Consider the following 15,854-nt stretch of genomic DNA (forward strand, 5'->3'; position numbering starts at 1 on the left):
CTTATTCTGGTAGTACCAGCAAATCTCATCCCAGGTCCTCATGCGCTGCATTCAATTATCACCACTCATTGTGATCAGCTTATTCATCAATCTGCTTTATAGCACGTGGGGCGTAGTGCTGTTTCAAGTGTACTGCAAGCTTTTAATAGGCGATAACCTAAGGTTGCCATTCCCAAAGTGAACGTCATGTTTTGCTCTGGCCGCATCGTAGCCTTCGTATTTCTGGTGTAGCTCAACAGTTTGATTTCAAAACACTACGCAATGAAAAAATGACAACGTGCGTATCAGGTCACGGGAGCTCCACCAGCTCGACACATGTCGGCTTTTTGTCCGCAACGATTTGCACAGAATTGGCATGTCAAAACTTCCCGCCAAAATGCCACGCCCCAAAGAAGCTGCTGACCCAAGCCAAATTCGAGGAGTGCAAACGTAAGCTTGCTGAAGTTGCAAAAACGACAATGCCTGTCTTGGGCCACTCAAGCTTGCAGCACATCGTGCAATACTTCAGAATATGCAGATTGCGCAATTACAGCTGTGTCAGCCAAATTTTTTAGTGACTTTGATTGTACGAATTTTTTGGTTAGTATGTTTTCCCCCTATACGCATCAATGAGGTGCTACTGCATTTGGCAAAAGAGGGGGGAAAGGGGGAGGGGAGGCTTTGAATATTGAGTAGTTCATCACTTCTAAAGAAAGTAAAATATAAAAACTCCTTTGTAGTTTGTTAACAAAAGGCCTTTTTATGTTATTTGATATGTTTAATGCCATTATCATCTGGGTTTTTGCTCCGATGAAGAGCTTGTAAATGAGAACAAAGGAAATGTGACTTGAATGTACCTGGCACACAATGACAATAACAGTAATTCAACAAACAAAAAGCACATCAGCAGATGCACGTAAAACTGAAGTGTTCACTGAAGGAGTGAAGCGCGTTACCGTACTGTATCGCATGTAATTTTAAAGAGATCCAAACAAGGTGACATTGCCCAAATAATAAGTAGATTTGCCTAAATCTGGAGAGAAAATTCGTAGGCTGCCTCAGTGGAGACATGCGTATAATCAATGATTTCCTCCATATGCGTTACTTGCATGTTCATCTGTAGAACAACTGCGGTTCTCTTGCAGCAGAATTATTCTGAAGCATCTCTTTCAGTCTTTTTCTCCTGCAGAAGTTTCTCTGTATCTGCTGAGTTCAGGCTGCTACAATACACAAATGGTTATGTTGGGCATTTGAATGTCTACCATAAAATTCCGAACAAGCGCCCCCCCCCCCCCATGCAGCGCCCCCCCCCCCCAACTTTACTACTAATTGCAAATTTCCACGCCGCTCTGAGAAGCGGTCTTGCTGGCAAACGCCAAGATCTGCCTCTAGCACATCTAGGACAATACAGATGTTCTTCCTGCGGCACAGCGACCTGGCCACTCAGCGACAGAGGAGTGGTCGCAGCTAAGCTCTGCCATCCTGGCAGCCTCACTGCCTCTGATCGCTCGCCACCGATATAGTCTCTAGGCTTTTTACCGGTTTACTTCGAATCTGTAGCACACAGCGCTTCAGAATGAATGGCTGACACTCCTAAGCCGCAATGTTTTGTTAGTGTTGTTGCTGCTTTACCCTCTCCTCGCAATAATTTCACATGAAGAATAAAACATGCTGATATTTGAGGCGCCGCCAGCTGCAATGCAAGCATAGCCATGATTCGCTGTCCACCGTCGTTAGCCATGCACTGCAGCTGAGCTTGACTTCTATCAGAACTCTCGTTAGTATTAAACGTTTCACCGTGAACTTCAAAGTGGAATGCAGTCATCTTTTTCTATGCGACCAATTCGGAAGAGTCTTTCGATGGTTTCAAGAGTGATGAACAGCACTGACAAATCTTGGTGTTAATAAAGTTCATGTTAAATAAAAGTTTAAAATCCCGCCCTCTGCATTTTTTTTTTGCAGGAAAATTTTGTCGTCGCCATCTTGAATTTTGGTGGATGGATGGATGGATGGATGGATGTTATGAGCGTCCCCTTTGGAACAGGGCGGTGGGTTGCACCACCAAGCTCTTGCTATTATACTGCCTAATGTCCTACCTATGTTAAACAAGAAAAGAAGAAGAAAAGAAAACACTGTGAACTCCCACAGCCAAATTTTCTGGTTCCCTCTTGCGAACTTTGCTTTTGTACGTCTCCTTTTTTGTCGTTTTTTTCTTTCACCAATCCTCCAATAGCCTCTTACTAATTCCTATTGCGGACATGTTTGCTTTTCCACTGCTCTCGCTGAACCCAAGGGCTTCAAGGGGGCCAGTGGTGCCTAAATCGACCACTGGGCAGACGTCTTCACATTCTAATAAAACATGCTCCATAGTTTCCCTAGCTTTACCGCAGCAAGCACAAGCTTCTTCTTCCTTCTTATATCTTGCTTTATAGGTGCGTGTTCTAAGGCATCCCGATCTCGCTAACATGACGTTAAATCTCAAGACAACAACCAGGAGTGTACAAGATATGCTGTGATCCCTTACCAAAGTAAGGTGTCGCACAACTTAAGAACGTGGCACAATGTTACGAGTGTTTTCTGCTCCTTTAAAAATGGCCTGTTTGTGTGCACAGGTCCCGAGAAAGATTGAAAGGACGCCTGGCCATAGCCCTTTTGTTTGCCATATAAGCCACAGGACACGGTTTGTTCCCTGCGTGTACACTGTTGTTTATGAATTCAACAGTTTGTTTGCACTAACCACTGCTCGTCTAATTTATCATCCGTAATCTCCGGCGTGCCGCAAGGCACTGTCCTGGGGCTACTACTCTTAATAACACATTAACTACTTACCGAGAGGTTGTTCTTCGAATTCGTTTATTTGCTGATGACTGTGTAATCTATTGTCCCATTACTAACGACGCTCATTCTCGTGCTCTCCAGTCTGACCTTAACGTCATTGAAACTTGGTGTAATAATTGACTAATGTCTCTCAACCAAAAAAAAAAAAAAAGAAGAAAGAACGTCGCTACTTACTTTCCACCGTCGCTGATCATTTATTTAAGCTAATTATGTTATCGCCGGTTCTGAAATCTGTGCTGTAGCTTCTTATAAGTACTTAGGTATTAACTTGTCCAGTAACCTCGATTGGTCCTCACACATTTGCAGCATTAGCAATGATGCCAATCGTGTACTATGCTATCTGTGCCGTAATCTATGTCTTGTGCCATAATCCATGTCTTGTTTTCCCTTCAGTAAAACCACTCGCATATTTAACACTTGTTCAACCCAAACTGGAATATGCATGCTCAGTGTAGGACCCATACCAATCTAACCTGTCAACAGCACTTGAATCCATACAGAATCATGCAGCAAAGTTAACTACTCTTACCACACTAGCATCACTAAACTTGTCTCTGAACCTTCCAACCCTCGTGCACCGCCGCAAAACAGCAAGACTGTGTCTCTTTTACAAATTTTATCACTCGATGCTTCACCACACCGACACCACGCCTACGCATCGCACTTCATCCCGTCATAGCCATTCAAAGGCTGCTTATTCCCCTCCCGCTCGCACCACCGCTCATCTTAACTCTTTCTTCATTGAAACAGCAAAAGACTGGAATCATCTACTTGTTGAATCGGTGCACCACTCCAGTCCTTCATTGTTCAAGGCATTAATTGAAAATATGACCTAGATATGCCCACCCCTCATGTAAAACCCCAAATGCGGTATTTGAGGTATGAATAAATAAATAAATAAATTCCCTTTCTGCGCCTGTGTTTGTGTCGGTCAGACCGGACATTGCATTAATATCTATTTAAAGGAACATTTTAAGAATCCGTAATCTGACGAGTATTCCCACAGAGCAAAACATTGCAGGGCTTGCAAAAAAAAAAAAAAAAAAAAAAGGCGTACCTAAAGCTAAAATTACACGGGAGCTAAACAAAAACTAAACACAGGAGCTGTTGAGGCGTATGTTATAAAGAAGAAAACGGTGTATATATTAGCGATCCTTCCACTGTACTTGCTGATTGTGAGGCGCAATTTCTGGACGCAAGATTGTGACGGCAGCACTTTTGGGTGACCTATGGGCATGATGAAGCCTTTTTGATCATTGTATATATATGTCAACTTTCACCCAATAAAATTCAATTGTAAGTCTATGTGTACCCTGTCCACTTCCACTTCTGTTGTCTGTGTGTTTACAGTGCAGTACCCCCATTATTACAAAAGGTGAACTTCCACCAACTAGTCCAACTTGCCACTCTACTGTTACACTGTACTTGGCAAAGTGAACTCTTGGGCAAGTTGGTACAGTTGGCCACAAGTTAATGGGGCATGCAATTTGTGAAAAGGCTAAATTACTGCAAAGCCTATGGCGCACAGCCTCACATTCAAAGTTTCAATCTGTAGCAGCTTTTGCAACCTAAAAAGTGATTCATTAAATTAGAAGAGTCATGCTTAACAGTGCAAAATTCACTTTTGTTGTGAAACCTGTGTACCGTAAGCTTTTGCAAGTGATTGTGCATGTTTGTACTTGGAATATGAACAAAAATGATAACGAGGACACTAGTCATTTTTCTTGTCTGTGTTTTGATTTCATGGTTGTTTTCTTCAAAAATGCAATTGTACTTTCAAATTATCTCATTACTTTTTCTCCCTGTTGTCTGGATTTGCACCATAAGCTGATTGCAAATCAAGGAGCAATATTTTACAGCCTACAAAAACTTAGTTGCAAAACAGACTTAACGAAATAGGCATGCAAAAAACACATTTTCACAAGAAATATTGCTTCCTTGCACCTGCTCCCAATATGCTCCTGCACAAACAACGAAAATCATAGCAATTTCTTGTTTTCAGTCGGCTCACAAAAGTACCTGTTCTGCCCGAATACGCCTGGAGGCATACTTCAAGTCCAGGTCCTGCTGCTGCTCAGCCTTTTCCACTTGCTGTTTCTGAGTGCGGTTCAGTGCCTCCAAGTCATTGTCATAATCTCGCAAAAGTGTCTGGAAAAAATAAAAAGGCAGGGACCGCCCCAAAGAAGGCATCTTTTCAGGATTCAGGAAAATAAAAAGTTGGGACTAGTTCAGCTGTACATTGCACGTGTACAACTCAAAACAAGCAGCAAGTTTAGATGTAAAGAAGCTGTGCTTGGCAGTGAAACACTTACCTAAATTGCCACTGTAAAATTTACTACATGCACAAAGGCATGGAGGAGATCGCACCTAGTGCTAGCAGCCTCTGCCAGACAGTGCCATGCATACCTGTGTACTGCTGTCACCGTCATGGCTAGTGGATGCTATTGAGATTTTGCTTTTGTTTTTTTAGAATAGTGTAGTGAAATTGTGGGACTAACAACATCGTGCAACGACACCAAGACAATGCATATTCCTTTCGTCATTACAGAGCTGCCTGTAAGTTTAGAAGTTTCAAAGAATATTGGCTACTTGATTTCCTAATTCTACTTAATAATTTTGTGTCATTTTGTGGGCCAGAATTAGTTAGGAATGCAACTGGGGACTGAGTTCCTTAATTCTAGGTTATATTACAATGAAATTTTCGAGGCATTGTAGAAGGTAAAAAAAGGCAGTATCAATTGAAGGATTTGTCTCTTGGCAAAAAACAATGCACAGTCAAACCTCGACATATCGAACACCGCAGTGATAGCGAAGTAGTTAGATTAGCCAGAATCATATATATAAAATCCCATAAAGACGTGTTAAAAGCTTCTGCAAATCAATGAACGAACCAAGGGTGCGATCGTACGATTGGGGAGCAATCGAGGATTGTTGTTCGGAGCACGCATTCGGTTGCACCGCACGCAATTGGCCTATACTGCGCCGACTTCGTCCGTCGGGAGCACGCAGTCGATTGTGCCGCAGGCAGTTAGCCTAGGCAGCGCAGACTTTGTCAGTTGCACGAAGTCAGCCAATTGCGCACGGCGCAACCGATTGCGCGCTCTGAACAACAATCCTCGATTGCGCCCCAATCGTGGCGCAGTAAATACTAACTTGAAGATTCATACAAAGTATTTATTTATTTGGCTGAAAGTACTGCAGGAGTGTAGCCTGCTTCTTATTGGCAGCCACATGCTTAAACACGGAGCCCTCAACATAGTCTAAACGATCCACAAGCGATAGGCCGGTGACTTCTATTGCGCCGCAGTAGCGGTGTAGAAGGTGAGTGGGGCAACATTAGCGCTTGCGGGATCAACCTCGGCAACATCTTCGTTGCCGAGGCCCCACTGTAAATTTTGGTGATATGCTGGAATCTGTTTTGTGCCCTCGAGGAAGTGTTTTATTACAATTTTTCAAATTGATTCATTATTAGCAGAGATCGAAACATTTGAAGTGTCACAAACTTATTAATTCTGGAGGCGAGGCTCACTGCCAATACAGTGACACTCTCACTACTTGTCCTGTCTAGCCTCCACAAGCGAAATTCCTTTTCTGCGTTCTGCTCCGTACCATAGCCGGAGGATTACATAACGTATACATACGTCCACAGGCCCTGCCTTCTTTACATTTTGTTCTCTTGTGTTCTTGTTGCGTGCTGCACTTCCAGTGGCAATGTACACGCTGCGCTTGTCTGTTTTAAAATGATCAAACTTAGTGAGGTGACATAGGTCCTAGACCAAAAATATTTAAATATCTTTATCCTTTGAAGTATGGTGCTGAAAACTTGCACACATATGTAATGTTGAGTGCTTATCAAATATGCGGTCCACTTTTGTTTATCTTCTTTCGGTCTAATCTTATACAAGCTTCCACTAATTTTCTGCAAAGATTTGCAAAATATCAGTTCCTCAGATGGTATTAATGGCTTCTGTACAATTCAAGGAATGTCGTAAGACCAACCTTATTGCTCTGTGTACCCCAGAAAAGGAGTTGTAAGACTTCGAATTCAAGCACTAAAAGAACACTCAAGTTTCAACTTTAAAATCTCGCAACTCTTGTTCTAGGGTAGGCAGAGTTATAAGCAGGGTTCGTACACAAGACTTTACTAAAAATTCAAGGACAATTCAAGGATTTCAAGGATGCTGAAGGTCAAAGTTCAACGAGGGGGGAACAAACCTTATTTATATACATGCAGCAAAATCTCCTTCTTAGCTGCAGCTAAGCAGCTGCCGAGTTGGACACCCGATTCAGTCTTTTCAGATAACTTTTCTAAGTTGATTTTCCCCTTGTAATGACATCAAGTGCATTCTCCTCATGTTAAAGCCGGAAGCCTGAGACTTGCTTTCTGCCAGGTTTTTTTCAGAGCCTAGGGCTTTAGCACTGAGTCATGATGGCTATGGTGGGAACCAACTAGCAAACCAACAAAATGGCTGCATGGCTGGATAACTTGATCTTGCTTGATCTAGTTTCATGATGGCAACAGTGATTTAAACATGCTTGTCGTTGGTAGCTGTGGCCATGCCACATTGCAATCGTTTAGCGACACTTTAAAACTATATATATATAGCCCCTGTGTGGAGTTTGTTGCATTGAATGTTCAACAGTAGACCCCAACCCCAGTTTTCAAGGAATTTGGGGAGCACGTCAAATTGCAAGGAGTTTTAAAGGGTCCTAAACACCTCCAATATTTTTTAAACATTTCAAGTAAACACATGCATTGAGTTCAGAATGCTGTGACGAACAATGATCCCAAACGCGGCAAGCGCTACGCGCTGTGGGCGTGCCACAAAACAAAATGAAAAATAAGAGTGCTTCTTTCCGGGCCTTTCCAGTTTCAAGTACGTTCTTTATTTAGGGAAACCCTCAGCGCTAGCACACAAACGCAGTCTGCGTTCCGTCCCACCGCACCGCATGCGGCTTGCTCTGCCGATTACTTCACTCACTCAGTTCATTGTCGCGCTCTCCCCGCATGCCAATCGCGCAACACACGCCTTCCATGTTCTCCCTTCCCGCCACACACTGTTGCCTACCGTCCCGTGCCTGCTACTCTACACAGTTGCCTACCGTCTCGTGCCTAAGTTCTGCACCACCTGGCGTCGACCCAGTACCCTCACACCAGTATCCCCATTGCTCGTCGTGACCGTCACCAAGGTGCATCTGGTGATGTCACCAGGAGCACGTGCTGTTGATCGGTTGAACAAGAACCTACGACTTCCGGTTAGTCTGCTAGCAGGTATGAGTGCTTCCTGCTCTTCCTCGTCATGTTGCTCGCTTGTGTGTGCTTGCGAATCGTTACCTACAGCCCGCAATGCAAGTGCCAAATCGCTCGCATTCCAACCCAGTCGTGCTCAGTGGTCTGTCTGATTAGCTGCGTAAACAGAGTCTGACGGTGTTTTGCGATGGCTCGAAGGCATCCATGTGTGCTGCTTGGCTGCAAAAATGCCAACTGGTGAGCCTTTCTAGACGTGCATGCAACACAGGGTCCATAACGGCACGCTTCGCAGGCACATGGGCCGGCACGGCAGCAACAGCAGGTATCTGAGAAGCATGGAGTCATGGTAACCAGATTGAAAAGCATGTTGGCAATGATGTATGTCGCGTGACATTTGGAGGAGCACTTGCCAAGGAGAGACCAGCTGACAAATGGAGCGTAGCAAAGGAAAGAGCAAAACGAGTGAGGGCCGCGTTTCGTTCATCAAATGCGTGTAACTCCGCTATTACGGCACCATTTCAAAAAATTTTCACGACTACGTCTTCATTGCAGACTCATCCCAAACTGCAATACCACAACTACATTTCGACCTCGGGGTGGTTTAGGAGCCGTTTAAGAGCCCTTGAATCTCTTTTTCGAAATTCAACGGTTTGCAAGGATTTCTGGTAATAAGATTGGTCTTAAGAATTGCAGCATTCTTTCTCTTTCTTTTTTTCTTTCTTTATTAATACTGTTAACCCTCGCTTCAGAGTTATTACAGGGAGGGAAAATAATACAACACAAGCAAATTTGACATTTCATAGCATCAGGTTGGGTGCTTACGATACAAAATATCAATCAAGCATTCAAATTTGTGCATATCCGTCTGATCGACAACAACATCAGGTGAGGCATTCCACATTTCAATTACATCCGGGAAAAAAGAATAATGAAAAACATCAACATGTGTGTTATAAGGCTTGACAGCTCTGCTGTGGTTTATTCTCTTGCTACGATTTCCAGGGAACTGGAAATATATTTCCTTTTTTATCTTCAAAACCCTTTGAAGTATCTGAAAAAAAAATCTTAAGTCTGGCTTTCTTCCTTCAGGTTTCCAGCAACGTGATTCCTTGAATCATACAGAAAATATCGATACTCTGTTTAGCAAAATCTGAGGAACTGATATCTTGCCAATCTTTTCAGAAAATTAATTGAAGGAAGCTCGCATAAAATTAGAACCAAAAGAGATAAACGAAAATGAACCTCATGTTTGAAATAAGCCTGTGACATTACATATACAGGGTCCTAAATATTTCGCTGCGTGCATTCTAAAAAAAGATTTTGCACTCACTGCTGCACTGTTCTTGCACAAATTTTGCAGAATGATCGCATTTTGGTGTCGACTTTCCTTATTATAACACTTGGCACAGTTAATTGCCTGGTTTTTAAGGAAAAAAAATTCAAATTTGCCTGCGCTTATGGGGTTGCAAGCTGCTGCCGCAATGGCTCAAGCATAAACTTGTGTCGGCACCTGTCGTCAGCTGCAGAAAGCAGCTGACGACAGGCGCCAGTGTTTCGGGGAGTGCTGCATAGAGTTTCCTACAATGTACTGTTGTATGAAACTGAGTGCTGCCGCGTGTTGCCCGCTTCTGGAACAGGTGACAGCCCTCCCTGAAACGCTGCTTTCTGCAGCTGACGGAAGGCGGCGACACAAGTTTGTGCTTACGCCTTCGCGGCAGCAGCTTGCATCCCCATAAGCGCATGTAAATTTACATGTTTTTGTTAAAAACCAGGCAATTAACTGTGCCAAACGTTATACTAAACGAAGTCGACGCCAAAATGCGACTGTTCTGCAAAATTTGAGCAAGAACAGAGCAGTGGTGAACGCCAAATCTTTTTTTGAACAAGCGCAGTCAAATATTCAGGACCCTATATGTACAAGTATTCAGCACCATGCCTCGAAATTAACAATTTAAAAATTTTTTAATCTAAGACCCATGTCTCCCCCCTCTTAATATTTTCTACCAATAGCTTTTCAAACCAATAATAGTGACTTCTCTAAAAATTGCCTAAGAATAACAAAATTTAGACAGAAGGCTTATAATAATGGTGTAAATGCCATGTTGTGATGGTGATGGCGGTGAAAAATGGTGTGATGGATGGTGAAGAATAAATGGCATTCGAAATATGACAACCATGATGTGTTTCCGGCTAGCACAATCGCTTCCTGCGCTTGTAGTACACACAAGTATGGGTTCCGAGATCAGCTTTTGCTAATCCGAGGGAGACGTCGCTGGAGGCGAGATTTGGACATCATCTATAAACACTTCCGAAAGCGTGAGGCAAGAATCTAGCTCTTTATTTAGTGAACTCGTGCCTAGAAAGACGAGCAACATTTCAATCGCAACACAGATGCAATCCGATAAGTTGAGGCTCTTTCGCTACTGATTGTGAACAAGGCTCTCGTGGGGAAGCCAGAACGTTAGCAACAATTTTTTTTTGGTGGTGACCTAACCCCCCCCCCGCAACCCTTGGCGCAGCCTTTGCAAACCGAAAAATAGCGAAAAAGTCGATTTTTGGAAAACTACATATTCGGGCAGTATGTCTTATAGACTACCACTTCTGTAAATATCAACGTCTAATTCATCACAAAACTATTTAAAATAAAGTTTATAACGAGCTGCGGCAGCCCTCGAGTGGCGAGCGAACGCGCTCGCTCGCCGCTCGTGCATTCTTGTGCTTTTTTTTCCCCGCCACCCGCAGCGGCGGCAGAACGCGATAGGTGCAAATCGCTCATGAGAGCTTCCAAGTTTCCCACGGCTGAGACGTGAAGCTGAGATTGGGCGAAACGCGCGCTCCTCCAGGACGCGGGGGAGCCCACGACTCTCATTGGCTGCTGCGTGCGATGACGTACTAGTGGTCTCCTGCATGTGTCCGGCCGTCATCTACTTCGGCTCCTCCATCGCCGGCACCCTTTGTGTGTTACGCTTGCTATCGTCTATCTTTGCAGCCGTTCGCATATTCTCCAAGTTTCTACCGTCTTTAGGAGACCTGTTGTGCGGTCCGCCATGATGCGCCCAAAGAAACTCAAGACGCTACATGCGTTCGGTGGAAGCAAGCGTTATGAAGCTCGCCCGCATGGCGAAGCTCGCCGCTCGCCAGCGCACCGACGATGATTGCACTGATGGTTCCTGTGGAGCAGCTTCTGCTTCATCTACGCAAGAGCGTGGTTGCATCGACGCTTCTAGGAACATGACTCCTGCTCCACCGGTGCAAGAATTTGTCGTGACGAGTGCGCCTGGTGTCTCATGCTCATCGACAGCGGCTTCCACATCCTCTCTTTCATCTGCCTTGGACAGTGCGATCGCGTCATCCACTGTGCATTTGAAAACACGGTTCCTGACGTGCGAGGAGAAAGAGGCGGTGGATAAAAAAAACGCGCTGCTGTGCAACGAGGACTTGGTGCTATGTCAGCGACAGAGTGAAAATTTCAAGCAATGGAGAGCGATCCTGAAGCTGCCACCGCTACAAGTGAAGGCGAAAGATTTCTCCTTGTGCAAATGGAAGGCCCAGGCGACCTGCTATCTGGGACCCCGTGCCAGCGGTGCTTCGTGACTGGGATGAAGCTTCAAGAAGGCACCCAACTTGGACTTGCAACAAAGCTTGAGCTGCTATGTTTACATTGTGGACTAGTTGGAAGCTCGTGGAGTTCTGCTCGTCAGTATGACTCAATGGCCTTTGATGTGAATATAAGAGCCATTGTGGCAACGAAACAGATAGGGAAGGGACAAACAGCCCTCAATGACTTTTGGGCAGCGATGAACGTGTCCCATCGTGGCCTGGCCTGCATCATAAGACTTTTCAGAAGCACTTCAGAAGAAATTCAAGGAACCGCAGACACAGTGCATAGACAAGTTCTATGCAGAATCTGCTTCTGCTGTGGAAACCACCTACAAGGAAATGGATCTATATTTCAGCACTGATATCACAGTAAACTTTGATGGAACATGGCACAAGCATGGCCACATGTCCCATATTGGAGTTGGTGCAATAATTGAATATCATACGGGAATCATCTTGGACGCCATTGTTTTATCGAACCAGTGCCTTGGTTCCCAAGTAGGAGCAAAGCCTGGAGACCCAGGCTACGCAAGCTGGCAGGAGGATCATGTGTGCCAGAAAAACACTGACTCTAAGTCTGGGAGGATGGAGGTTGAGGCAGCTGTCATCCTTTTCTCACGTTCAGTGCCAAAGCACAACTTCTGTTACACAATGCTCGTGTCTGACGGAGATAGTGCCACGCTCTCTGCCCTTGTTCAAGAAAATGTTTATGGGCTGGTCTCCATTTTGAAAAAGGAACGCCTGACCCACGTCCAGAAGAGGATGGGGACAGCACTGCGCAACCTTGTGCAGAAAAGTGACAAGGCTTTAGGAGGGAAAAGCAGGCTGACAAAGGCCCTCATCGACAAGTTGACCATTATGGCTGGGCCCTACAGAACAATTCCAACGATGTGGCTGCAATGCAGCGTGCAGTGATGGCATCGTACCACCACGTGACATCGACGGACGAGGATCCTCACCACGACTTGTGCCCTGAAGGTGCAGACTTGTGGTGTCGTCATAACACCAGCAAGAGTGATGGTGTGCCACCTCCGAAGCGTCGGTACAATCTTCCAGGCTATGTTGCAGAAGCACTGCTACCTGTTTATGAGCGCCTTTCACAGGCTTCTCTTCTGCAATGCTACCTGGGAGCAAAGAAGCAGAATGCATCAGAATCATTTCACTCCGTGCTGTGGTCCCTGATGCCCCAAAAGCACCATACGTTGCTGATTGCTATTGAGACAGCACTGCATGAGGCAGTTTTAAGAAATAATGCTGGCTGCCACAGGGCCACCCAAGAGCTATGTTCATCAGTGGGGCTAACATCTGGCCACCTGGCCATTGAACGGGCAGCCGAGAAAGATTCTCTGCACTTGAAAAAGGCCAAGAAGCGATTAAAAGAGAAGGTGGAAAGGCGGCAAAAGAAGAGAGTGCCTAAGGACATCTCCAGTTACGCTGCAGGGTCATTTTAGACCAATATATGTGCTCAAAACTTTCAAAGCTCATTTTCTCAATATGACTTTTTTGGCTGGTGAGGCTGCTTGTTCCAGCCATATTTCTGTAACCGCTCATCAGATTTCCAGAAGTTTTTTTTATTGTGTATCTGAATAAATTTCTGAGGCTAAGACAAACCCATTTTATTTATACATATTGTGTCTATGATTTGCGATATTTAATCAAAATTTGAGTGGTAAAATCTTAATCACCAAGACTAAATTCGGTGGTCTGCTAAAATTTTTCAGCAAGGAAATTTTAAAAAGGGCCCTGTCTTGCCCTCAGGTATCCATCTGGGAATCATCATAGTGAATTTCACAGTTGCAGCACCTTTTGAGAATTCTCCAGGCCTGGTACGAGATTCTGACATATTCTGACATATTGCTGTACCTTGACAACCAGTGAACATAACTGCATGAATTTTTTTGGTTCTACTAATGCTTTTGCTATGAGTCTATCCTGAAAATTTCACTAAGATATCTCAATAAACAAAGAAGTTGGTATCCGAGGGCAGCCTCCCCCTTAAAAAAAAATTTACCTCTGGATACAGCAGGCATACCTTGTGCTGAGCAATAACTTGATAACAGCAATGATCCAGTGAAAAGTGGTCACCAACAAAAAGTAAAGCAATGCACACACGACAATATAACCCCTGACTGAACCCGACTGAATCCTAGCCACTGGTATGAAGCTTGAAAGAAGGGGGCAGATAAAACCCAGTTTGCTAGAAGCATGCACTCTAAATAGTCCTTAGCTACAGGCCTGCACTTGGCAAACTGTGCGCGAAGTACAGGCCTACACTGGCAGGAGAAAGAGTGTCATTTAAGTGGTGAAAAACTACGGGAGTTTTCATAGGAAATGTGAATCGAAGCATCTAGCTCACTACACAAGCGTTTAGAGTGAAACCTCGTTAAACTGTAGTTGGCCGGAGCTCGGAAAAAGTACGTACTAAATGGTAGTATACTGTTTAACCGAAATAGCATGAGATCGACCACTTACCTGTCAAAAACGGAACTCGGAGAGAGTGCAATGAAAGGGGAAAGAAACATGCAGTATTTGTTCACTTCGCGTGACAAAAGTGTTATTTTTGTTTGATGCAGCGGTGGCCCAGCAGCGACGACAGCGGCCTCAAACTTACTGAAGCTGCGAGCCAGCTTTTCAGCCAGCCCCCTCTTCTCGGCAAACACTCACATGGCAGATTCCTTGTTGCGTTACGTATTCTCCGTGCACGTGCGCAGTAGCACTGCAGAAGTCGCGGGGCGCCTTTTTCATTGCAGGGTGCTGTTCTCGTCGCAACGATTGCATTAATGAGGCTGACGTAGGGCGCAGCTTCTGCCACTGTCGAGCCTGTATCACCCGTGCTGTCGCTTTACGTGTCGTCCTCATCACTGTCGCTAGCCGACACTTCGGCAACAACAGAGGCAACAACAGAGGCAACGATGGAGAAAAGTCAAACCTCGTAGTCGACATCCCTTCACAATCGCAGCAGCGCTGCCGAGCAACTTCTTCGCATTCCAAATGCCACACACCGTAGTCAACAGCAGATCTCTGTCGCGTGCCAGCGCCAACTTCATTGTGTCACGTTTGATAGCACGAACGATGTATATTTTTTCTTCTATGCTGAGCATCCGGCGTCGTATTTTATCTGAGCTTTGGCATGATGCGAGTCCTCGCATGCACGACGCCACAACGCTCTCTGGCACGCCGCTGAAATGATGTTGATGTGGCTTCACGCGCGAACGCACAGGGTGCTTGGAGGCCGTTGTTCAGACCTCTGAGGCTTGTTGTTCTGCCGGGCCGCCTGATGGAGACGACACACCGCCATGTTTGCGCGACGAAAAGTTGAAACCACGATTGAAACACTACTTGTTAACCGATACGGTAAGCTGGTACGGTTTATGCGGATACAAAACACATTATGTTCAATGGCCGCTGAGTCGGGGATTTGACTTTATTACTTTTAAAACTAAACTACTGTTTAAGCGGGTACGGTTTAACGAGGTTTGACTGTACATGAAGTGCAGGAGAATCGGTGCAATGAGAAGTGAAACATGCAGCATGAAGATGTTGGACATGGTGCAGTGTGCCACATCATGCAATTGCAGCGGCAGCAGATGAGATGGGAGTGGCCCGTACATGAATATCTTAAATCATATAATAAACAATATATGCATTTTGCCTCAAATATGAGTGTGCAGCACTCAAGTGAAAATATTCAATACATCACTGCCAAACTTTTCCCCCTTTCTATGTTAAAATTTCAAATTACATTTGTGTAATGTGCATACAATATATTCTTGTGTAAGGGCCGCACCCCTAAATTTGCACTAAATTTGTAAACAAATATTTAGTGAAAATCATTTCAGCATAGACCACAATCCTTTTTCTAAATGCACACCTCGCAAGCTGTGGCCACACGGCACATGCTGTGCTATCTGTGCACTGTATGGGTACAGTGCATAAAACTGCATTGGTCCCCTCTTTGACCTACATACTGCTCTAACAGTTAATAACGTTGAGCTTGTTGACTTAGCATTGTCACAAAATTCATATACAGTCGCCGACCGTTTATTCGGACCTCACGGGGACTGCGGAAATGTCCGAATAAACAGGTGTCCGAAAAAGCAGATTAAGAAAAAAAAATGAAATCCTTTATTTCCACGCACTTATTCGGGCTCGGCAGTAGGCTCGAAGAAATCGTGAGTGCGCCGTT

The 15,854-nt window shown here is 44.7% G+C and overlaps 1 protein-coding gene and 1 pseudogene across 1 annotated transcript in view; one reads left to right on the top strand and one right to left on the bottom strand.

Moving 5' to 3' along the window:
* The window catches only part of Slik (Sterile20-like kinase), a 115,717-nt gene that overhangs the window by 54,466 nt on the left and 45,397 nt on the right, over positions 1 to 15,854 (bottom strand). The window contains exon 15 of the mRNA XM_050193235.3: positions 4,837 to 4,965. Within this exon, the coding sequence (XP_050049192.1) occupies positions 4,837 to 4,965 (129 nt within the window). The remainder of the gene's footprint in view (positions 1 to 4,836; positions 4,966 to 15,854) is intronic.
* On the top strand, positions 11,186 to 13,193 carry LOC140215372 (uncharacterized; annotated as a pseudogene).

Source organism: Dermacentor andersoni, chromosome 1 (assembly GCF_023375885.2).
Source record: "Dermacentor andersoni chromosome 1, qqDerAnde1_hic_scaffold, whole genome shotgun sequence".
Lineage (NCBI taxonomy): Eukaryota > Metazoa > Arthropoda > Arachnida > Ixodida > Ixodidae > Dermacentor > Dermacentor andersoni.